Source organism: Podarcis liolepis (genome assembly GCF_965112155.1).
Source record: "Podarcis liolepis genome assembly, chromosome: 8".
Taxonomy (NCBI): domain Eukaryota; kingdom Metazoa; phylum Chordata; class Lepidosauria; order Squamata; family Lacertidae; genus Podarcis; species Podarcis liolepis.
In genome coordinates, this window is record NC_139560.1 from 34,826,086 (window position 1) to 34,851,523 (window position 25,438).

Genomic DNA, 25,438 nt, shown 5'->3' on the forward strand with positions numbered 1-25,438 from the left:
GCAGATTTGTGGCAAAACTGTTATCTGTACCCACCCATAGTTATGTGTGACTGAAAGATGACGGTAAACTGATTAAGTGGGCTTCTAGAGCCCTGTCATAGAGATGGCACTCCAGAGGACAAAAGTGGGGAAGTGTCTAGCCACCCCACCCCAAAAAACCTACTTTTCTCCCTACCTCCACTAAGGAGCACTGCTGGCAATAGCAGGCCCTGGGCAAATGAACAAGCTTTCTGTATTTTCATTAACAATATATGCCTATTACAGAACTTTTCCCCTCAGACTTGTTTTGCCCTCTCTTGTCCTCCCTCGTATTCTTTCTAGTACTGCCATTGCTTCCTCATTAGCCTTTCACTCAGAGGAATAAAACCACTGAACCTCCACCCTTCTTTCTGTTCCTTGTGTCTCTCTGAAGGGGAGCTGATCCAGGCACAGAGAAGGAGCCAGACTTCAAACTTCCCTCCATATGAACACTCCTCAGAAAGAAACAGTGGTCAACATCCACTTCAGGTGGACGCTGTCTGTTGCTCGGGAATCCTATTGCCAAATCTTATGTTTTCAAGTTTCTGTTCCACAACTCTGCTGTCAGCAGAGATATTCTCAACTCTGATAGGATAAAAAGCACCACAGGCACAAAATTTACCTCAGATTACATTTCCTCCCAATTACTTACTATCTCACCAAAACTGCAATCCTAGCAAATCTTACAAGGGAGCAAGTCCTACTGAACTCTCTGGATCCTACTTCAGAGGAAACCTATTTTGATTTAGGCTTGTTAGTTTAAGTAATCTTTGAAAAAAATGTAACAATATCAACCAAGTGCATTTCAGCAGTCTTCATCAGTGGTCTAGGGTATTTATAAAAATGAAACAATTTTGCAGAAATAAAAATCCCAGGTTAACACTTCTAAAGCAATAATATTTCAAAAATAATGAACTCCCACTTGGTGATAGGGTTTGATTTCTAATATTACTTAAAGGGGCAGGACAGAACATTCCACTTCAATCCTGTACATAATGAAGCACTAAAGTGCAGTGCCAATCTCATTTAAGTAGTTATATATTAGAAGCTAAAGCCTGTCAGTGACTCTGATTTTTTTGTTATTGAAATGTGGTTGATTTTCCTTTCAGAAGTGCTGAGCCTGAAATGCACATTTTTATTTTGCGGAACTGTTGAGTTTTAAATAACACACTAGGCCACCGATGAAAGCGCTGCTGAAACACGTTTAAGTAAAGACAGTGGTTCTCAAACTTTTTTCTCTGGGCCACACTTTCAGAATACAAATTTGCTCGTGCCACACACATTGGAAAACAAAACAGCAGTGCTTGATTTATAGCACAGAACATGACTACTTTATTTCTTTGATTGTCCTTGAATCCTCCCGCCACACTTGCCCTCCTCTCCTGCCACACCCTTTGAGAACCCCTGACCTAAGGAGTTGGTAGGAGTGCGTGTGTATGTATGCGTGTATATGTATAGTGATAGTATCCAATCGTTAATAAACAAAACTGTATTTTCTTTACACATTTTCAAAGCATTTACACATTTTCAAAGCATGAAAAAAAGGAAATATCTGCTTCCCTCCCTTTTGTTGGCATATGTTTGTGAATGAAAGATATATAAATAGACAAGGATATATTTATTCTGGATTAATTAGACCTCTGTATTAAAGTACTTGTATAAAAAGGAGTGGCTAAACTAAGAAACCTCCATCTAAATGTGTTTATTCTGAAGTAAGTCCCAGATAATTTGGTGGGTGCCTGCTACCTAGCAATAGGATATTTTGCCATGAGGGTATTAGATTGAGGTGAGAGAAGCATTTCTTTCAGTTGCTGGGGGCTGGATTGTAATTTCCTTTTGCAGCTAGAGTTGGGATCCCAGTAAAAGATGCACTAATCTAGCACAAAAGTGGGTTTTTTAGCTGGACACCAGTTGTGTTTGTTTGTCTGGAGCCTCTGCCAAGTGTAGTTTAATTCTGTTGGTTTTTATCTTTTCCTCTTTTGTTCCTAGTTTGTGCTAGGTATCTTCCTAAACTTAGTCTCTCAATATGAACTTTCCTTCTAGGAAGGTTAGATATTTACTTTGCTTTTAAAGCAAAGCTCAGAGTCTGAGCCCCCTTGCTGGCATGGGCCCTGGCAACCTGATTGTGCCATTATAATCTGACCAAGGGTACTCAGTTGCAGTCTGTTTGCATTGGCTTGATAATGCAAGATCTCTTAGTGCCCAGATTTTGTTCTGGTTTTTTTGGGGGTTTGTTGCTCTCTCTCTCTCTCTCTATTTTCTTTTCATGATTCAAGACTTTAGATGGAAGTATAAAAATCCAAATAATGGCCACAGTGGAAACAAGACATGTGGACTATTTTCTTCAAGTTGTAAATTCCATATTTAATTAATTCCTTTGAGGTTTCTGTTTTCCCCAGACACAAAATTCCACACTAGATTTAGGAGAGTTGGCCAAGTAAAAAAATGTGTCTATTGTGGCCAGTCAGTCTTTTTACAAATGGACTGTGTTAGCTTTTTTTTAATCCAAGCATGAACTAATCAAAGTATAGATCTCATGAAAGTGAATTTTAATACAATCAAATTGAAATATATTAGTTTTCTAAACACAAGAACAAAATTTCCCTTCTACAAATGCAGTCATTTTTTTCCTTATATATTTCTTTGGAAAAAGCCATTTATCTTCTACAAGAAGAGGAAAAACGTTATAGTCATTATGAGAAGCATTGCTATATATATAAAAAAATACTTAAGGCTAATTTGTTCCACCTTTATTTAACCTAGAGAGCACATTTCTAGGTTTTACTAATGGAATGTATCAAATTATTGAGTAAAGTGGTAATGGTTGCAATTCAGGGCCCAGTATAACTAAAGGTGGCAGAGTTTGGCCTTAAGATGGGAAATATTGTACAGATTCTTGCTTGGAGTTAAGAAGAAGTGATACCAATAAATCACCTTGGCTTAAAGAACAAGCAAATTGTGCAGAGTATGCTTATCTTCTTTAAAAAACAGTGCTATACAAAAATATTTGCATAGTAACATTTCAAGCACAAAGTCACAAGATAGCTTACAAAGGCCTTTAAATGAGAAAGTGTGCTGCTTTGAAAGACAGACAATTTGGAGCTATCAATGTAAACTTGGGGGAAAACAGTCAGTGTCCTTTCTTACAGAGAGTCAAAGTTAAGAACAGCTAACTAAAGGTATTGGTTCAAAAAGTATTTTTGTACAGCAGGTGTAACAGTCATAAGGAAGTAATCCAAAATGCCCAGGTTCCTCATATTACAGCAGAAAAAGTTTGTTCAACATTTCAAATGAGGCACTAGTTGCACATATTTTTGAATCCGTTCACAATCAAAACGTTCCAGTCCATCTAAAGATGACTTGCAAGTATTTCTTAGAATCCAGAAATCTTAGTGAAATAAGTCTTCAGAAGGTGGTGCATAAGAAAATCCAATGAATGCATCATCTGCTTCCAGCACACTGGCATTTACAATATTATAGTCAGAAGAAATGCAAACTGAACAGGGTACCATTTCTTCTGTAAATGCTGTGTCAAAGTTTCTGATGTCATCTGGACCAGACTAGGAAATAAAACATACAAATTGTTGTAAGAAAAAGGTATGATTTCTACCTCTAGTATTTCGTATTTCAGTTCAAACTGGAAGGTCTATTAATTTATCAACAAAACAATTTATCAGCAAAATAATCAATGGTACAATCTTACCAGAGAGAGTGTCCCAGGGTCCATAGGATATTGTGGACCTCCCTCTCTATGGGTGGAAGTAATGGAGGGAACCAAAAATAAAAATAGTTGTCCATACCTTCTGCCCTGGCCAGGACAAGTGGGCAGGGCTTAGGAAATAGCAGTAGCTCCACCACAGATCTTTACACCCTGATAGGATTGCTTTGCTAGTGTTAGTATATCTCATCATTATGATTACTTTAAAGCTCTGCTTGAAACTTTTTTTTTCAAAGTTCTTTTTGCATATTTTTTATTGCTGCTGTTTTTTATAGCTAACTGTACTTACTTCTTGAATGAGTTCTTATATTCCAGTTTACTGAAGTATGAATTATTGTACCTACCACATTAGGATTAAACGGCGGTGGGATCTTTTTTTGTTCGAGGTCAGTCCAGCTGAGAGATTCAAAGAAGGGATGCCTCTGAATTTCAAGCTGAAATACAAGATACAATTGCATGATACATATACACTTGTCTTATACCGATCAGAAAGCAGTCTTTTGCCTTTGTCAAGTACTTTGCTGATTTATATAAAAAGGGAACAGAAAAGACACCAAAGATAGAGGAATAGCTTAAAAAGAGTAATTTACCAAAAATAAAAACAGATAAGTTAGCAGTATTAAATGAAGAAATAACAGGGCAAGAAGTCTTAAATGCAATAAGTCAAGCAAAAGTTGGGAAATCGCCTGGACTGGATGAGCTATCACCTAGGTATTACAAGAAACTGAGTGAACAGCTTGTGAACCATCTAAAAGATCTGATGAATGAAATTCTAAAAATAGGGAAGGTTCCAGAGACATGGAAAGAAGCATACATAACACTAATTCCAAAACAAGATTCAGATTTGATGTCAGTTAAAAATTATAGACCTATTTCTCTATTAAACAATGATTACAAACTGCGTACATCTTAGCAAACAGATTAAAAAAGGCTTTAGAGGAATATATTCATAGAGACCAAGCAGGGTTTCTACCAGGTAGACAAATGAAAGATAATATAAGAAATATTTTGAATATAATAGAATACCTGGAAGTTAGAAATGAAAAACAAGTGGCCCTAATGTTTATAGACGCACAGAAAGCCTTTGATAATATCTCTTGGGACTTTATGAAAAAAGTCCCAGAAGAGATGGAATTTGGAGAAAATATATGAGGGGAGTCCAAGCTATTTACTCAGAACAAAGAGCAAAACTAATTTATGTATGCTGCAACAGCAGCAAGAATCTTGATTGCACAATATTGGAAGACAGAAGAAATACCATCAAAGAAATAATGGCAAGTAAAGCTAATGAACTATGCAGAATTGGCTAAGCTAACAGACAAACTACAAGAGGACAAAAAGGACTTCAAAAGAGTCTGGGAACTATTTACAGTTTATTTGCAGAAACAACAGAATGGACTGGATTCACTGGCAGGATTTGAATAAACTTTCACAACTTCATTTGAGTAACACATATTTTAGAGAAATGATAAGGGAATTTATTTTTGTGTAGGAAAAGCAGGATACATTAAATAAAACTAAATAACTCAGTGGGGGGGGGTGTTGAGGTAAGTCCAGAGGAGGGGGGGGAGAATAATAGTAAATAACATGATGAATGAGATTTGTATCATTAATTGTTATAAAATTCAATAAATATTTTTTTTTAAAAAAGAAAGCAGTCTTTTGCTGCCAACAAAATAAACCTTTGTAATATGCTAGAGTAATATATTTCACACGGCAAATATCCTACAGGAGCATAACTACTTGGGTGTTACATATGTTTTCAGTTTATGCTGAGCCAGCCAAGCTAAAGAAATAGTCCTAATTGGAAAATGCATTTTGTTTACTTAAAGCAACTGCAGTAGCCAGACTCAGATTATTTAAATGGTTCCTATCAATAAATTTCCACACCTTTTAGGATTGCCTTGGCAACTGATAATTTTCAAAGGAAAGTCAATATTTGGAATTCTAAATTGATGTTATAACTCTAAGCTTGACATTGCCTATTGATTGATTGGTTTCTTCAGATACATTACGTACAAAATCTTCTCTAGCTCCAAGTCTGTTTTGTCTCTCCTTCTCCAAAAGTTCTTCCAGAATAGACCAAGCCGTAAGACTGATGCCTGGCCTTAAATGTAGGGGTTTGTGGAGAATATTTTCATACATCTCAGCAACATCACGGCAGTAAAAGGGTGGCTGGAGAGGGCAGGGAAAACACACAATTAGGATGCTAAACTAAAAATCACTAGGCTTATTCAAGAAATGTCGATAAATGAATAATTTGGAATGTTCACTCATGCTAGATTGGATAGAGTTCAATTCAGAGATCACAAGGCAGAATAGTCAAGAACACCTGTTTAATCTGTGTAGCTAGTTCATGTCATATAAAGGCAAGAAAGGGGCCTTTTTTACCACCACTTTGGACCACTTGTCACTTGGATACTCATAAAGTAGCTTATGAAGCACTATCAGCCCTTCTTAATAGCTTATTTAAGAATTTTGCTGAAAACTGTTATACACCAGAACAATATAAATAGCAACTATATACAAAAATTGCTTGTAGTGCAAGCAATTGTGTGGCCTTTTGTAAGGTCAGTAAAGCATTTTATAATAAAGAAAGAAGAGGAAGAGTAACCCTCTCCAGCATTCTCCTAAATGCAGAAAAAAACATACTCTTCAGGATAAGTATTACAAGCCTGTAATGGATACATTTTACTCTGGTATCCAGGCGAAATACAAGAGCAAATGAGAACATGTTGCTTATGTCCTGGACATTGACACTGGCAGCCTTTTCTAGCTAATTCCATTCTATTTAGCAATGAATAGCATCACTGCCACTTCAGTTGTCTGTTCCATCTGTGCTGGGTGACATAATCTGTTTCCAGTAGAAAGTCAGGAAATTAACAACATAAAACCAAAAGCAGCACTAGACAATGCAACAAGATCTGCTAAGTATTTATCAACTTTTATTAGGCAGTCAAGCCCAATAAAACCAAGTAACCTGTTCATAAATATGAATCTGGAATGTAAGATGTGTTCTTAATATTGTGAATGATAGGAACAGTTCTGTGAAATCAGAGCATTGGTGCCTCTGAGCCAACATCCCATTTCCAACAGCGGAACCCCACAATAGGGCAGGAAGACAAAGACTCTTCTCTGTTTCCCCACAACAACCGCTTTGCAGAGACATCTGGAAGTACTGCTTTAAATATGATGCGTGAAAAACATGAAAATTCTTACCAGACCATATAGCATTTCATACAAAACAGCACCAAGGCACCACCAGTCTACTGTGTTGTCATAGGGTTGCTTTCTGATCACCTCTGGGGCCAGGTACTATAGAGGAAAAGAAGTTTGACGACTAACTCAGAGATACAGCTCCTCTTGCCAAATGAAATATTGCATGAGAGAGTATTGTTACTCTGACAAAGGCAGCGCAAAAATGTCTTGATTATAATCTAGTAATATTAGAAATCACTAATAGCAGCACTGAAACACATTTCTGTGCACTCATTGCCTTTGCTCTTCTGTTCTAACGAAAAGATTCTGTAAGCTCTCTAGAAAGCTTGGTCCACTGTTAAAGAATCCTTATACAGTTGTACCTCGGGTTAACCCAGAAATAGTACCTCGGGTTAAGAACTTTGCTTCAGGGTGGGAACAGAAATCGCACAGCAGCGACGTGGCGGCAGCGGGAGGCCCCATTATCTAAAGTGGTACCTCAGGTTAAGAACAGTTTCAGGTTAAGAATGGACCTCCAGAACAAATTAAGTACATAACCAGAGGCACCACTGTAGTCAGGTCTGTGAAGATTGTCTGAGGCCCAGGGTGGGAGTCTTGTTAGAATAAAGTTATAAACACAAACAAAAAGGCAGCCAGTGCATGGCTGGACCAGCCAGCCAGCCATCTTAGCCTTCTGAGGCACAGGGTATGTGTACCTGGCTGTCCCCAATCTCTGCATGGGCCTGATTATAGTTAACTGTAACTTTGAGAACTGGTGTCCAAATGTACTTTCCCCCCTTCTTCCCTTTGTGTTGCATCTTTTAGGTTGTAAGCCTGAGGGAGGAGACCCTCCTTTTTAAAAAAATGATCTGAAAGCCTTTTTGGCTGAAGAGGGGGGGGTACCAATGCATTAAATAAATAATAAAATAGGATTCCCCCCCCCCAATGTTTAGCCTGTGTTCATTTTCTTACAATGTATATAAAATATTGTTTCCAAGTCTGTCACTACAAGGCCCATATATGCACTAACATTTTCCCCACTAAGAAAACATAGCAGCTGAAATTATTTTGCCCTTGTGACAAAGCCTATGAGTTTGCTTTTCAGTAGAAAGAGCACCAGCACAGAGTAGCATGTAGCTTGTCTCTTACATTGGTACAGACCCACTGATTCAAACACTTCCTCCCCACCACAGCAAGGTTTTGCAAAATGCACTGCAAAATATTTTCTTAAGTCATGGAAAGAAATTTACATACCTCTGGTGTACCACAAAATGTTGCTGTCGTTTCTGAAGTAGCAATTCCTTCTTTACAAAGCCCAAAATCTGTTAAAACAACATGCCCCTGCATTGAAAACAAACATTTTACTGTAAAATAATGCAGGTTGTTAGTGATCATATTAAAAATAAAACCTGGGGCAACAGGAAAATATATTTAATGCCTACCAGTGAATCTAGAAGGATATTCTCTGGCTTCAAATCCCTGGTCACGCGCACAAAAAGAAAGAGATAGTTCAGAATAGGATTGTAAGTAGCACGTTTAGCAAATAATACCCACTCTCTTACATAAGCTTTTAAAAAGAAATCAGGCCTCTGTGGAAACCATGATTTGTGAGCATGAGAAACAAATGCACATACAATAGTACAAAATGCTGGCATTCAGATTTGTGGTCATTTAGACTACAACTAAATGTTGTAAATTATTACCTGTAATTATTATAAATTATTACCTGTATACAATGTTTATGGAGTGTAGGTAACCCAATGCACTGGCTATTTCAGCAGCATAAAACCTGGCTCTGTGTTCAGGAAAGGAACGCTCTTTTTGCAGATGAAAGAAGAGCTGCAAATATGCAGAGTGCAAGTTAAAAGAATGCAGCATTAAAAACAAAATAGATGGTGTCATTCTTAATGATAGATTAGCAGAACTGGCGATTTCCCTATAAACAACTATAAAAACAGTGAAAATAGATTCTCTGTGAGCATAATCATTCACATCCTTCACATCCTTCCTTTAATCATTTCCTTATTTTGTCACATCTGTAGACCCAGCATACTTGGGCCACAGCTGGTAAATGAGGTAGATTTATGTTTAGATGTGGGGCTAATATAAACTGCTACTTTGATGGCGTAAGCTGGTTGTTCCATATGCTGAGAATCAACACCATATTTCCAGCAGACTTGCTACAGAATCTAAGTGATGCAACAATATAACCATCTTGAATTAAGTTGACTCAGTTCATTATTGCAGCTTCTAAGTGAGTCTAAACTAGCAGTTCTGTCGATTTCAATGGGCCCCACATTGCCACAATACAAAGACCCAAAAATATACCTACCTCCCCTCCATTAACAAAATCCAGAACAAAGTAAAGCTTCTCTGTAGTTTGGAATGAATATTGCAATCCAACTAAAAATGGATGCTTCACATTTTTCAACAGCACATTACGTTCAGCCATAATATGTTTTTGCTGCAAGGAAGTGAAAGGTCAATAAGTAAATAGGAACAATTTGGTAATTGGGAGGGGAAAATAAAATATCTATTTCCTTTCACCTCTTTCCTGTTGAGAATAATCTTTTTCTGCAGCACTTTAACGGCATAGAACTTCCCATCCAGTTTTCGTTTTGCAAGAAGAACCTGAAGAAGAATTTGCATATAGTGTGAAAGTCTGTTCTTGCACTAAAGTGTTAAAAGTAAAGGAACACCACTAAATTTCAACTTCTTAGCTTTTCACAAATACACAGAGGGTGCAGCCTTTATCAAGACTATCTGTCCCTGTAGTAATAATAATAATAATAATAATAATAATAATAATAATAATAATTTATATCCCGCCCTCCCTAGCCAAAGCCGGGTTGAGAGCGGCTAACAACAGTAAAAATAACACAGTTTACATAAAATCACAATCAATTAATTGAAATACATTCTAAAATCAATTCATTCTAAAATGTAGACCACTATTGCTACTCTTTCTGGCAGCAGCAGCCCAGGACCTGAGACAGAAATTTCTCTCATCACCTGCCAGCTATTCCTTTTTCCCCTTGAGATGTAAAGGATTGAACATATAACTCCCTGTATGCAATACGTGTGCTATAATCCCTCACCTCATGCCATCAGCAAAAGTGGATTTCTCCACAAAAGAAGCTCAGGTGGAGAAGTATGACAGAAGAATACATAAAACAATTAAAATTAGGCCTACCTTGCCAAAGCTGCCCTTCCCAATAACTCTCAGGAAGTCAAAATCTGTTGGTTTAGCACTGGAAGGGATTGAGGAAAAAGAGGGTTACTTAAAGTAGTCAAGATGGTTTTATTTAGCAGTCCAATTACAGACATGGCACACATTCCAACCATCATTATTTCTCTTCCAAGTGACCATCCCTTCTATATTATCTGTACTCTCTTCCACAATTCCCATTTAGCCATCAGGCATCTACTCCTTTGCAGCCTCTCTGAGCAACAACCAATCCACATAGCATTTCCTGCTTTTATTCATCACCGTCCTCCAAATTTGGTTTTGCTTGCTTGTTTTTGCTCAACATTTGTTTCACCAGATTCCCAGAACTTTGTCATTCCCCCTTTAGTTTGCACTAAGCTCACAAGAAATATTCTATTGGTACTGATTTGGGGAGGAGGAACTTCTTCTAAAGCTGCTCAAAAGGGCAAATACATGCATGGAGCTGCTTGAATTTTTTCATGGTTAATAAATTCAGTCTAACGTTCGGTTTATATTTAACTAAAAACCTACTGAGGATTTCCAGATGGCCCCAGGTTGATATTCTGTGAGGTAGAGTTTGGCTGTTGAAAGAAAGAGGACACAAAAGAATAATAAGAGTCACATCAAGGTTTTAATTATTTTTATTTGCTAGAAAGAACATTTATTCCTACATTCTCAAGAGCAGACCTATCAATCTCAATAGATCTACCCTAACTATGACTAATGATTCTATAAGATCAGACAGCACTTTGTACACCAAGCACTGAATAATAGATGAACAAAATATGTATACAAGGCTTTAAAGTAAGTAGTGAGAGAGTTGGCCTTGAGTATTTCCTTAGAACTAGGATAATCTCAGAGCAGTTTTGATGCTAAGCAAGCAGCATCTGTTGTTGTTATTTTAACATCCTAGATGTGCTTGTAACTTGGCTGTTGGAAGACCAAAGGATCCAAACCAATATTATAAATATAATAGTCATAATCTTTACTGGAACACAGGATGCATGGCAATAAAATAGGCAGAAGAATAGAAAGTAGTCCAAGATTCAAATAGTGGAATTACCGTTTATGAAATATCATGTGGACTTACAATTCTAATTATGGATGAGGAGATACAAGCAGTGCTTTACTTTCCATTACACTGTACAACAAGAATCCACACTTTCTAGGAAGGAACCCAGAAGTTTTAATTACCTTTTGACTGTTCCTTTCATCTTCATCTTCAGATGGATCATAATGGTGCTTTGGATTGTTCATCTGAAGAAATGCTTGGACATCTGGGCTAAAAAAAGGGGTGGAGATTAAATCCATCCATTATAAATAATAGTACATTTATACTTTTTCAGTGTGAGCAGAGGAAGCTTCTCTATTTCACTACTTTCAGAAAGAAACATTACCAAATTTCTATTTTATCTGCACATAAACATAAATAAAACAGGAGCAGAAACTATAATGACTACGTAAGATGGAAACTGAATCAAATCAGGGAGTTAATCTAACTGCATTATTCCCTGTTTTTATTCAATTTCCATGTTACAATTTCAGAGTTTGTTAATTGGAACCAAATTTCCACTTCCACTTCTAGAGTGTATACTAATTGGATAACTTGTGAACACCACCTGGAATAAGCCATTTCCTTTCTAACACCTTCAGCGTTACTGTCATTTTCTGTTTCTAATTTGCTAATTTAATTAAAACTAAACTTAAACTAGCACAGAGAAAATTGCACACAACCAAATGCAAAGCAACAGAAACTCCAGCAGCAAAAGCTAGTGCCACGGTCAATGAACTCTGCTAAAAACCTTCTAGAAAGAAAGAAAGAAAGAAAGAAAGAAAGAGAAGAAGAAGAAGAAGAAGAAGAAGAAGAAGAAGAAGAAGAAGAAGAAGAAGAAGAAGAGTAGTAGTAGTAGTAGTAGTAGTAGTAGTAGTAGTATGGATTTGATATCCCGCCTTTCACTCCCTTTAAGGAGTCTCAAAGCAGCTAACATTCTCCTTTCCCTTCCTCCCCCACAACAAACACTCTGTGAGGTGAGTGGGGCTGAGAGACTTCAAAGAAGTGTGACTGGCCCAAGGTCACCCAGCAGCTGCATGTGGAGGAGCGGAGACGCGAATCCGGTTCTCCAGATTACGAGACTACCGCTCTTAACCACTACACCACACTGGCTCTCCAGCTTCGTGTTAACAAGCTACAGGGAAGTCACCCAGGAAGTTGCCAAACTTGCCTCAGCTGGCTTATGTCCTACCATGGAATAGGTACTGCTCTGTATTCGTACAATTCAGGCATAGGCAAACTCGGCCCTCTAGATGTTTTGGGATTACAACTCCCATCATCCCTAGCTAACAGGACCAGTAGTCAGGGATGATGGGAGTTGTAGCCCCAAAACATCTGGAGGGCCGAGTTTGCCTATGCCTGGTACAATTCTTATATCCCTTGTGGATGGGTAGAATAACAATGCCTCCCCCTTTAATCAGGGAACATGAGGAGGTACATTTGGCAAGAGGCACTCCTGGAGAGATACAGGCCTCTGACCTTGAAGGTTTTAAAAGCTACTGTCAGCACCTTCAGTTGGACCTGGAAACTAAAAGAAACCCACATGGCTGAGCCAGAACTGGAACAACATGCTCCCTGTGACCCTTATTTCTCAAGAGAAGCTCAGCATGCTGCAGTATCTGAGGCTTCCGAACAGTCTCCAAAAGGCAGCTCAGTGTAGAGCACTGTGCAATAGCCAATTCAAGAGTGCATCAAGTTTAAATGGCCCAGGGAGGATTACAAATCAGGGAACAAGAGTGGGTGTTTCAAATCTTTAAAGTATGTTGTCCACATCCTTGGACAACAAGAGTTTAAAATACCTATCAGGAGTGGATCGGCAGATAATTCAGATACTGCTCTCAGACTTCACCAATAACAAAATTTGTGTGGGTGGATGCAAGAGATTTTATCTGATAAAATGTTTAAGAGATAGATTTATTTTAACATGAAAGCTCAATTGGCAACATTTGGGCTTTTTTACCACCTTAGCACAGAATTAAAATGGAGCTTTAAACTTCGCCCAAGTTTTCTTCCCATCTCTCCAGCAGCCTCATATTACAGAGCTCTGGATTAAAATGAGGAACACACCCAAGACCACTGTCTGATAAGGTAATGTCTAAATTCAATTGCATCATGAGCCAGACCACATTTGTCAATTTCATTAAGCCACCAGGCTGGTGACAGGAAGGCTGGCATCAACAGGCAAATTCCTCAGAAAGTTCTGGAATCAGTTTCTGAAGATGCACCAGTCAGAGAAGCTCAAATTTTGTACCCTCATTAAACTTATTGAAGCACTTCAGGAACATCTAACTCTGCATAGTGACATGTGGCTAAGAAAAACAGTACGTCCGGGCTTCTTTTCAGATTCTTTAAGGTACTAACATGTTTTGCCAACTAGTGAAACTGCACAGTCTAGAAACCTCTGTTTCTTCTATTTAGATAAAGTGTAACTTCAAAGTATTATTGAGGTTTGAATTATGATTATCAAAGGCAAGCACAATATTTAATTATAATTTTATATTTATGAAATTAACAGCTTTGAGAACTTTCCTTTGCGATGGAAAGGTAGGATTTTAAAAAATCTCATAATAAGTCTTATTTAGGGAAGTCAATGACTGATGAACATTAGACCTTCCTTCCTGGAGCAAACCAGTCCATCTAGTTGAGCATTCTGTCTAATCATGGTCAGCCAGATGCCCCTGAAATACTCTCAAGGAAGACCTCATGGTGATTAGCCTTTCCTTTTTGCATGTGTAGCATCTGGTAGTCACAGGTGCATTTTTTTTAAACAAAACTGCTTATAGTGGAGTACTTAGAAGCAATTTGTAAATAGCTTCCTTATACGGTTGATAACATACCCTTACTTCTAGGAAAATATATGTGTGTGTGTTAACTTACTGATTGCAAAGTTCTGGCTGTCGTACTAAATTCTGAATGAATTCATTCAACCCTGCTCTTCTCTGCTTAATGAAATCTGAAAGAAAATTAGGAAGGACCATACATTAGATTTCTTTTTTAAAAAAATTGAAGTTTCCACTTTTTTTCAGATTACTTCAGTGTTAATCAGTTCGATAATGTAAAGACAAAGGCCCACATGCTCCTGTTATCCTGACTGTATCCTCTAAGGGTCAATGGGTTGGTGAAACTGACTAGACCAGATTGCAAGAAGCTTCTGGTCTTCAGACAAATAAGAGCTCTTACAAAAACAATAAGAGATACACAAATACATGTGAATACGCACCAATCCTTTCAAACAACAGTTTTAGTTCCACAAATGTTTCAGACCATTAAAATGGAGGAGAGAAGGCTTGGGCCAATGACATGTTGGGACAGCCCCATGGTCGTCATGGCAGCCATGAAGTCCTGAGCTGTCAATTGCCTCTGCATGGATGTCGAAGTCCCCCAAAACCAGCAGTCCTGGAAGCCTCAAGACCAGCTCTTTCAGCATAGGCAAGGACACTGCTGGGCAGCGTGGCAGGAGGTGAACCAGCAGATTCTCTCATCTGTCCTGATTGTCTAATGCTGGGAACACACACTCTAGATCCTGCCCCCACCCCACAACTGGACAGAGGGCCTGGAGAGAGAGAGAATTTCTAGGGACCACAGCAACTCCCCAACTCTCAAGTCTACCCAGATACTGCACTGTGTGGGCACAGCTGGGTGATGCCAACTGTACCCTGTTCACCCACCCAAGTCTTAGTGATACAGACCAGATTGGCCTGCTCATCCACAATCAGATCATGGATGAGGGAGGTCTTATTCAGAGTTGACCTGGCATTCAGCAGCAGCAGTCTCAAAGGCTGACTTATACAACAACAGCAATTCCCCAGTTGGAGGAGGGTCTGGCACTTGGCACAATCACTAAGTGCCTGTGCTGTGTGCCCCTTACTTGGTCTGCTCCACCTCCCACAGCACACCTCTCCCTACCCTGTAGATACTTGCTTCATTACCCATTTATTATCCTATCATCCAATCTTTACAAAATTTAACAAAGAAAGAAATCTGGTGCAACATGCATGGATATAATATATGCAGTAGAAAGGACATGTTGAATGAATCAAGGTTGACAGTTGAGTTTGAGAAGATATAACAGAAACTTTATTTGCATTTAAATAAGCATAAATTGGTCTGGTTGTTTACAGAATTGCTAAAATGGAAAGTAATTTACATCCCTTATATTTTATTAGCATTATACATTCCACAATGGACCAGAATATACCACTTACAATATAACAAATGAATGGTAGTGATGTGCATGAAACCTGCTGCATTAAGCACTATCATGGTTTTTTAAATAAAAACAACAACAACCCCTGATCCTTAATGCGCTTGAGTTGGCAGAATTCCACTGATTAACAAAGTCTTGATTTCAACCTGTTTCAAAAGTCTTAAGCTATAAATAGAATTAAGTCAGCACTGAACCAAGATTTTCAAGGGATCTAATCACAGATTTGTGCAGAGAGACTAAAAGGTCAAACCAGCCCTTTGCTTGGTAAGGGTTTGTGCCACATGTCAGTCCACATAGAATCAACATAAAATGTGCCCCAAGAGGAGGGTCATAAACAAACACTATGTGCTACAAGTATGTGGTACCAGCAGATCAGATGGCTCAAAAGCTAAGAACTCTAATACCCAGTCATACTGTATTACTATTAAAAATAACTTTAAACAGACACTATGTTAGAGTTTATTGGAATTATAAACACAAATAGCATTTCTTACTTTGCAGCAGTACTTTAGAATATAGACATGCCAGGAAAAACATAGCACCTTCATCCACAAGCCATACAATGATACAACTAATCCTGCATGCCAAAAATACCTCGTTCCGTTCTCCCCCAAGCCCCAGAACTCTAGCCCAATCTTGTGCTGAGTGAAAAGCTGCTTTTAATTCTCAGGGGAGTTTCAAAAGGGGGGCAGGGGGGGGTCACATCTAAAAGACCTGTCGAGATTGTGCTTGTTATCTCGCTTACATACCATTTGTATGTGGACGTTCAGGAGATGCAACCTAATGCCATACATTCACAATCGCCTGCATCATACATTTCTACATAAAATCCAAATGTCACATGTGCAATGTTGTACTTGTAGCTTGAGGATTTTTAAACCCCTGTGGTCCTCCATTATTTACCCATCCCTTTTCTTGCAAGTGTATTTTCAGGTCTACAAGCAGATGTATGACGTTGGTTGCAAGGTAAATCAGCTTAATGTTTTCCTTTACTATACAGACAAATGTTTTCAAGGAAAGAAAATCAGACACTGCACTCTGGCAATCAGCTACTCTGAATTAATACTCTGTGGATTTTGAAAGACAGAGAACACACATTCACCAATCAATGCACGTCAGTTACACCATGTGAAAATTACTGGCAAGTTGTAGTTAGTAGGCAAGGATTTCCCATAAAGGCAAAAAGCAACCAAAAAAGTCCACCGACTTTTGGCCTATGGTATCTAACTCCAACCATTTAGTAGGCTTTAAAAATAGCCTCTGCAGACACTGTTTTTAAAAAGAGGAATAAAAGAAGAAAAGAACTTATGTGACTTAACCTGGATCAAAATTGTCTCCAAATATTCTTTTAGCAGGAATCTTCAAGTTCATGGTGGGAAATTGTTTCCTTAGCTGAAATACACAAAACACACAAGTAGTTTAACTTTGGAGTATAGATACCTTCCAGACACAGTTGTATTGGCAGAGGGTCATTCCTTGATTCAATTTTAGCACGACTCCCTTTACTTACTGTATTATGCAGTTTATCAAACTCAGCGTATCGCCTGAAGACGAACCATTCATTATTGCCAACTGAGACCAAAACTTTGTAAACCTGTAGGGATACAAAAGTAAAATTAGTGAGAAATGCAAAGATTAAAATAACACAGTTGTGAGTTAATGAACCTGTGTACGTTTGTTGCTTGTTTACCTATTTAATCTTTGAGCCTGAGTTCTATACATAATTACAGGATAAGACTGAAAGCCCACTACATTCTCCAATACAGGGCTGCTGAACACATTCAGATTTTTCAACATGAAGATACCAAGAGCGTCAGTGCAGAACACCCAAAACGGAGGCTCCAAGTAAATGCCACAGCAATAAGAGCTTATTGTTAAAATTGCATATATAGAACAGCATGTTTCAGCATTGCTATCTCCTGTTAAGTATCTTGGATCCCTGGACCAGTGAGAAAAACATGACTTATGGAATGGGATTTTCCTTTCTCCTTCTTCCCACGGTGCTCATCAAAGAGTCAGTCTTGAATGCTGGGGAATCATTAGAGAGGTGTGGAGGCTGCAGAAGGGTGGGAGAGTCAGCAAAGGTTTTGGCCTCTCTTGTACAAATGGATATGCCTTTTCACTTGTGCTAGATACTTCTTGATCTATGCCAGTAAAAAGAGACTATTACAATATTTCCAGGGCCTAAAATCCAGGGAAACAAAATGTTTCTAGGGGTAGCTTTTAAATTAAACTTTAATGAAAGTGAAAAGTTGCAGATATAAACTATAGAGTTATGTTAGATTTATCCTGAAAGGGTTGAAAATGTACAGTAGTTAAGCAATTGCTTAAAAAGAATGTAGTGCAAGAACAGTAACCTTCCATAATAACTGAACTGTGCATGATTAGAGAACATATTCTCTAGAAATTAGAACAGCCACTATTTATAGTGGGCAGGACTAGATGCTGCAAAGCTGTACATGTTATATTAAATGCATGGTTTGCAAATTTACAACGGAGACTCTTGATTCAAAGGGAACATTAATTTGCACATAGCTTTGCTAGGTACATTTTTTAAAGGCACATTCTACTTTGTATGGTCATCTATTATTAGCTACTTGCAAATCAAGGAAAAAAATAATAGTAGTATACATATTCAGTACGTATATATGGCAAAAGGACACCAGGGGAAACATCTAACCAATAATCAATGGCAATTTATTTTCACATCCATTCTGGCTATTTCTTTTTTTTTTTTAAGAATAATTTTTTATTAACCGACCAATCACATCAAATCAAACCAAATTACATAAATTCCAAATTACACAGCCGAATTTTAATTTTTTGTTGGGGGTACCCATATTTCAAGTTCCGAAGGGGATCCAATCAACTTCTTGCTTCTTACTGCTGTTTTAATGTCCACAAATCTAACCTTATGATGTTCACAGTACTATCCAGTCCTTTCTTGTTGTTTTTCCACATCTCTTGTTGTTATTTTCATATATTTTTCCTTTCTCTTTGTGACCTCTGATAGTCTCCACAAGCTGGTTAGAACAGTTTCTTAATCCTGCGTGGATATTATTTTTTTTATCCAGTAGCCATATCCAGACGTTTTCCATATAACATCACTTCCATACATCAAAACAGTCTTAGCATCATTAATCTTCACCAATCTGCCTCCTTTCTCAAAACCTCTGAGGAGATTCACCAGGAATGCAGTCTGAAAACAAGTCCGTTCTTCCTCCCGGCTATAAATCCTTTGGCAAGATGGCGACTCCGAATTAATTGCTGCGCCATTCCAAAAGCTCTTATTGCTTCTCGATCTCCATAAAGCATACTTTTGGTTAAAGTTTATCTCCACACAGACCTTAATCATCCTGCTTGGGTCAGTTCAACCGACGATTCTAATGAGGAGGGGTTCTTGTAAATCACATAGAAGGAAAGTAAAAAAGTTCCCGTCGCCCCCATTCAGTCCCGTTGTCAACATATCCAGCCTTTGGTGTATCTTCATCGTAAAATATTCCTGTTTCTCCAACCCATCGTCTTCTTTCGCAGAGGTTACTTAATTTAGCAGACTTCACTTGAAATATGTGCATTTGCTTCTTTTATAATTAATTATTCCAAATTGCTGCAGCTAGTGCACAATCAGAGACAGCGTCCAGGAGAGCCGAGGTCCACAAGGGGGCATTCTGCCTAGGGCCCTCACCCCCTTCTTTCGAATTAGGGGGTGATTTATGGGCACAGCAGGCAAAGGCAGTGTTCCCCATTTCCTTGGGGCAACAAGGGAGGCTGCCTACTCCCATAACAGCCTCTTAATTACCCTGTGTGGGTCAGAGAGATGGTATTGTCGGCCATCTTCCAAAGCGCCCCTAGTGCCCCCCCCATTCTGGCTATTTCTGCCAGTATAAGCATAACAAAAAACCATGGTAAATGGAATAGTACTATTACTACTACTACTATTAACCCAGTGGTATTTAACACTAGACAATATACAATAGATTCACTGTTTGGATTACTCAAACTGCTGAAAAAGACGGATGGTAGAAAATTTGATTTTTTAAAACACAAATGATGGAAATGTTTACAGATTAAGAAACTCTGGATAAGCATTTCTGGATGTGAACTCGAACTGCATTATGAAGTAATCAGATTAAGATGTATAAATAATAGTACAGATTAAGAACTGAAGTAGCTGGTAATGTGTTACTAATGGCATATTGATTGCTGCCAAGTGGAAACTCCCAACCATTCCAACTATAATGAAGTAGCTTAACAAGGTTTGTCACACAAAGCTAAACTGGAAAGAGTTTGATGTATAGTATGTGCAATTATAAAAATCTTTTTTGTTGTCTCACGCCATCTATTTGCTAGGTACTGTCAGCCTTTCTCAACCTGTGTCCCCAGATGTTTTTGGCCTACAACTCCCATCATCCCTGACCACTGGTCCCGTGAGCTAGGGATCATGGGAGTTGCAGGCCAAAAACATCTGGGGACACAAGGTTGAGAAAGGCTGGTCTACACCATCATAATTTAAGTTTTTATATGAGTTGCCACATAATGATCATACAGCAAAGTAAAAATATAAGTATGCAAATGAGAAAAACAGGTTGAATGTGTTGATTACAGTGGTGCCTTGCAAGACGAAAATAATCCGTTCCGCGAGTCTCTTCGTCTACCGGTTTTTTCGTCTTGCGAAGCAAACCTATTAGCGGATTAGCGCTATTAGCGGTTTAGCGGCTATTAAAGGCTTAGCGGCTTAGCGGCTAAAAGGCTATTAGCGGCTTAGCGGCTTAGAAAAAAGGGGGGGAGCGAAAAAAATCACAAGACTCGCAAGACGTTTTCATCTTGCGAAACAAGCCCATAGGGAAATTCGACTTGCGAAGCGCATCAAAAAACGGAAAACCCTTTCGTCTAGCGGGTTTTTCGTCTTGCGAGGCATTCGTCTTGCGGGGCACCACTGTATTTGGGTTTTTGTTTTCAGAAAAAACTAACACATATTACTAATCAAGGTTTCTTAAATCAGGTGACAGCCCAACCTCTTAAGATATTATCCCAAAAAAAATCTTTATTGCTAGTAACAATCAGGAAGTGCAGCTCATTAATTCCACAGCATAAACAGCATACCCTCTGGTTCTCAAAGAATTATGAAAAACAAAACAAAAAACCCCTATTAAATCCTGAGTTTGCACTTACTTTGGAATTCAAGAAACCAATTTAGAAGGCTATAATGTATGTTATGTGAACTCAGATCTCCCAATGGATTTATTTACCTCCTCACTTTAATATGGCCACAGGAGTTCTAGTTTTTGTTTGTTTGTTTGTTTGTTTGTTTCTAAATTCATTGTGTGCTTTTGGTTTGTTGTTGATGTTTTTAAGAACATTTTCAAATACAAATATAAGAACTCAACAATTAACAAAATATCCTTTCTTGTTTGCATGTTGTAAGTAAATGTAAATAATGTTTTTGTCTTCACTATTCTTTACCTACTATCAAGAAGACATTCACTCTTAATTAGTCAATCCATATAACACTATATCCCTTAATCCATATGAAGCAGAGGACTCACATTTCATTTCCAAAATAAAAATATAGTTTAGCCTTTCCAACCTTCTAATCTATTTATGTTATGAATGGGACACACTTTTCCTTCAGCGGTCCTAAAGGAGACACCTTGACCCTAATCCTTTTCAGTTTTCCCCAAATTAATTACCCCTCCATGGGATGTGGGTGGCGCTGTGGTCTAAACCACAAAGCCTAGGGCTTGCCAATCAGAAGGTTGGCAGTTTGAATCCCCACAATGGGGTGAGCTCCCGTTGCTCGGTCCCAGCTCCTGCCAACCTAGCAATTCGAAAGCATGTCAAAGTGCAAGTAAATAAACAGGTACCGCTCCGGCGGGAAGGTAAACGGCGTTTCTGTGCGCTGCTCTGGTTTGCCAGAAGCAGCATAGTCATGCTGGCCACATGACCCGGAACCTGTCTGCAGACAAACGCAAACTCCCTCAGCCAGTAAAGCAAGATGAGCGCCGCAACCCCAGAGTCTTCTGCGACTGGCCTTAATGGTCAGGGGTCCCTTTACCTTTACCTTTAATTACCCTTCCAGGCAGCAAAACAACCTGCAGTGGGGAAAAAGGGTGTACCCGTCATGCTTTGTTTTTTTCTACTCTATTCTAAGAGCAGCTTGTGGGAGGGGTTAATTAGGAATGGTGTAGGATGAAAGTATTAAATATCTCCTCTTTCACTGGTCCACTCAATATTTTCCTTTTCACACCTATTACAATCCTGACGCTTCCTGTTAGTCCCATTTTGATATAACAAGGCCCATTTTTAAGTTCCATTTTGATCTAACAAGACTTCTGCTTTGGAACAGTATTTTCCTTCGGAGGTAAGGAGAGACGGCTACAATATATTTGCATTATATTGATGGAGGGAGTGCCAGAGAGGGTAGGAAGAGTGCTATGATGGTCAACATCATTCAGCTGCAGAGGAAACTGCTCAGCAAAACAAAATTAGACCATGTTTTTGAAAGAAGTACTAGGTTGTTGTCATTACAATCCAGCAATTTCCAAAACCTACTGAAGAAGAATACTATTGAAATATTGTTTAGTCCTATAACAAAATACAGAAGGTTGTCCAATGCCAAAATTACACACAGAATAAAAATACAAATCACATCCAGAGAAGCTACTGGGATGGGGTGGGGAGAAAGAACAGGAAACAATGAAAGGGAAACAGAAGCAAAAGGCACCAAGACTAACAAAGAGGGGAAATAGTGTAATTTAATGTGTTTGTATTCATTGGGGCTTTTTAAATAAATAAAAAGATCCACTGTCTATGCTGTTGCTTTCTGCTTTTTATAATGCTGATCAGCAACTTACATAAATTTGATCTGCTATGCAGTTCAGATGTTTAAAAGCCTTTAACAACATAAGTGTTACAATATCCTTGGGTTCCTCTTTTTTATGTGTACTAAATTCTACAATATGCATAAAATCAGAGTTAACACATTAACCTTCACACCCAAATTTGCATATATGCTAATAGGCATGTTTTGGAAACAACACTAAACATATTTTGTTTTAAGGGATCAATCAACATCAGACTTGTTTCTTGTTTCATCTAAACTGAGTTAATCTGAACGATGGTTTGTTGAAACAAGCCAGAATAATAAACGATGCTTTGATTCTGGCTTGTTTAAATAAACTACCGTTTAAACCAGGCATAGGCAAACTCGGCCCTCCAGATGTTTTGAGACTACAATTCCTATCATCTCTGACCACTGGTACTGTTAGCTAGGGATGGTGGGAGTTGTAGTCCCAAAACATCTGGAGGGCTGAGTTTGCCTATGCCTAGTTTAAGCTAACCACAGTATTTGGATGTGTAAACAGGGAGCACATACTTCTAATCTCTTCCTCATGCAGGAAGGGAGGGCAAACCATGTCAGCCCAAGGCTTGCTCACATAGTGCTAAATAATGGTTCAACATTACATCCAAACCACGCCATTAACTGAATATGAAATGGAGCACAAGAATAAGCCCCCATTGACTGAGAAAAGTGCTTTATGCTCACATACTTACAGTAAATCTTTTTTTCTTCACTCTGTGTTCATCAGAGCTGGGGATGCTAACACTTGGGCAGCTTTCCTTGACATCCATTATATGTTGTCTTTGGGCAAAAATTCAAGACCACCACACCAGGTATAGCAAAATGTAGAAAATGTCAGCAGTATTGATCTAAAACATGCAGCCTCTCTTGTGTAAATTTAAATTCCATCATGCAAACCTTAAATAAAACGAAACAAAAAGTTCAGCAGGTGACTGATTTGAATCATGGCTGCAAACTAAATTTTAATGATTTTCTAAATAAAGGTTATCTTTCCATGTTTGTATAAAGTGAAGATGATACAAGTGAGATGTCCTGGGAACTGGAGGGCAGTCAAGTCTTAAGAATAATAGCAGTGTGGCTATAGTAAGGCTTGGTGGTTGTATATGCAGACATAAGAAACGTACCAGTTGTGTTAGGTTCTTTTAACTCCAAAATACCACCATCACTAAAACATGGTTGGTAAATAACAAAATACTACTGTAACTTGTTTATGTAACATATATGATATATTCATAGAGCTTTTCATGCATTTTCTTATTAATCCTTACAAGAGGAATATAACATAGATTAGTATTATTATTACATTACAGGTAGGGGCACAAAAATAAAGGTTTGCCTAAAGCCACATGGTTAGTCTGTGGCCAAGATGAGATAGGAACTTCCTTGCTGAAACTTGCAGGCAGGCATTTGTTTATGTATGCTTGTTTACTCAAAATTAAATCCCTACCTGTGATGGGAATTGGTAAGAGGATACATTAATTATATTTACTCTTCTAGAGACCCACGTGTGTGGGTTAACAAACAAAAAAAAAGTGGCTGGTGGTGCCTATTTTTAAAACCACGGGGCTAGCACACAGAGAGCCCTAGTAGCAGAGTATTGAATCCCATTGTTCGACAGATTAATGAAGCATAGGAATAGGCTATTAAATATTTAAATATATTCAGCTGCAAGAAGCAGCTGACTCCCCCACCCTCATGCACTGAAGCAGACCACACTTTGAAGTAAGTTTAAATATGCTTTACTTACTTAATTGTGGTCACAGTCATGCATTTTCCTTTATGCAACAGCAGTAAGATAATGCAGGTAAAATACTTCATTGAAATACAGCTAGGTTTGACTGCTAAAATCTCCCACAACCTACTCATATGATACTTCATTGGCCCTTATGGTAAGAAGGGCAGGATATAAATTCAATAAATTTGTACATGTGTACAAAAGGTGGTGTGCAATTCTGCTCCTCTTCTCTGCATTTTGACAGTGTGCAAATGACTCTTATCTCCAGTGAGTTGCTCTAGAGGCAGCAGTTTGAGGTTCTTGCTTTGGTGCTCTGACCATTTTGCTTAATTTATCCCCAATAAATTTATCTTTCTTTCTTTTTTTCTTTCTTAAATAGCCTTATATATTTATAATAGAAAGGTAATTCTGAAGAACAAGAATATTCCTATCACCATCCAAAAGTGGTGGTTCAGTACCTAAAATGTGTTTTGTTATTAATCTAAAGTGGGTGAATTATCTGTTTAACTTGTGCTACTATAACAGGAAGCTTATTAAGACCTACTCTGTACACTAAGGCATTTAAAGAAGTATGACCAAATAGATCAAGGCAGTGCTATACTAGGTCAAATTTAAATGATTATATGCAGGCATCTAGAGCAACAACAGAGATACAAAAATATGCAGGAAACTGAGTTGCTCCATTAGGAAAACAAAAAACAGTCAGACAGCCACAATCACAAAATAATGTTACATCAGGGCAAACTAAAATAATGGTTCTTTCAAAGTTTAACAGAATTGTTCTCCAGGCTTTATCTTAAAAAGTTGAGGAATGTAAACAGATGTTGGTAGAAGCTCCATCTGCAACATTTAAGAAAGTGATTGAAGAAGTTATAGGGCAAGTTGTGTCTAGGACTAAAGATCCCAGATTTCAACAAGGCAAACTGGAGCAAAGTATCAATGGCTACCTCTCTCTTTCAAAAGCCAGTAGTTATTGCAATCTTTCTCTAGCATTTAAAAAAAAAAAGCACTTATGGTCCCTTGTTAGGCACAGAGAACATGATTGTTATTATATTAGTAAAGCTGATACTGTTTCAAGTTGTCAACATATAATACCCAGTCTAAATAATATACACCTACAATAGTTCCCATCTTAAAATAGAAGTCTATGTTTCAATTGTATGTGCTCTCCCATTTTTCCATAAAGCCACTGTGATGTAATTCTCCTGTTAGGGAGACACCCATGTTTGTGTTGGCTGAAGTGACAAAGCACTTCAAAATTCAGTTATGAGGCTGGCTTTAAACATCCTACTAAAATATAGATTATGATGAGCCAATTTAGTTTTGTGCTCAGAATTATGTTGCTTCTGAGAAATTCAAGGTTATAAAATAGGTTTGTTTGGATTTAGCAGCCACTGACAGAAAGCAATACATTATCAAGAGCAACGAAAAAATGTTTTCT

The 25,438-nt window shown here is 38.1% G+C and overlaps 2 protein-coding genes across 20 annotated transcripts in view; both read right to left on the minus strand.

Annotated features, from left to right (window-relative positions):
• MCMDC2 (minichromosome maintenance domain containing 2) overlaps window positions 1-1,360 on the minus strand; it is a 19,749-nt gene extending 18,389 nt beyond the window's left edge. For 7 of the 12 annotated variants that reach the window (XM_083517582.1, XM_083517586.1, XM_083517587.1 and 4 more), the window contains exon 1: window positions 35-647. In XM_083517582.1, the coding sequence (XP_083373708.1) occupies window positions 35-38 (4 nt within the window). In that variant the 5' untranslated portion in view covers window positions 39-647. Of the gene's footprint in view, window positions 1-34; window positions 648-670; window positions 690-940 lie in introns of those variants that run through there. The other 5 variants (XM_083517581.1, XM_083517580.1, XM_083517579.1 and 2 more) reach the window with 5 other exon arrangements.
• Window positions 1,361-1,491: 131 nt separating this feature from the next.
• The window catches only part of LOC310713468 (serine/threonine-protein kinase Sgk3), a 55,072-nt gene continuing 31,125 nt past the window's right edge, over window positions 1,492-25,438 (minus strand). For 5 of the 8 annotated variants that reach the window (XM_083517597.1, XM_083517598.1, XM_083517596.1 and 2 more), the window contains 16 exons: window positions 22,955-23,159; window positions 16,911-16,994; window positions 16,720-16,792; window positions 14,071-14,146; window positions 11,337-11,424; window positions 10,674-10,723; window positions 10,128-10,185; window positions 9,482-9,565; window positions 9,267-9,398; window positions 8,661-8,773; window positions 8,377-8,413; window positions 8,189-8,275; window positions 6,956-7,051; window positions 5,756-5,911; window positions 4,081-4,170; window positions 1,492-3,578 (listed from right to left, as the gene is read on the minus strand). In XM_083517597.1, the coding sequence (XP_083373723.1) occupies window positions 3,408-3,578; window positions 4,081-4,170; window positions 5,756-5,911; window positions 6,956-7,051; window positions 8,189-8,275; window positions 8,377-8,413; window positions 8,661-8,773; window positions 9,267-9,398; window positions 9,482-9,565; window positions 10,128-10,185; window positions 10,674-10,723; window positions 11,337-11,424; window positions 14,071-14,146; window positions 16,720-16,792; window positions 16,911-16,994; window positions 22,955-23,032 (1,473 nt within the window). In that variant the 5' untranslated portion in view covers window positions 23,033-23,159 and the 3' untranslated portion in view covers window positions 1,492-3,407. Of the gene's footprint in view, window positions 3,579-4,080; window positions 4,171-5,755; window positions 5,912-6,955; window positions 7,052-8,188; window positions 8,276-8,376; window positions 8,414-8,660; window positions 8,774-9,266; window positions 9,399-9,481; window positions 9,566-10,127; window positions 10,186-10,673; window positions 10,724-11,336; window positions 11,425-14,070; window positions 14,147-16,719; window positions 16,793-16,910; window positions 18,119-19,270; window positions 19,383-20,853; window positions 21,133-22,954; window positions 23,160-25,438 lie in introns of those variants that run through there. The other 3 variants (XM_083517603.1, XM_083517602.1, XM_083517601.1) reach the window with 3 other exon arrangements.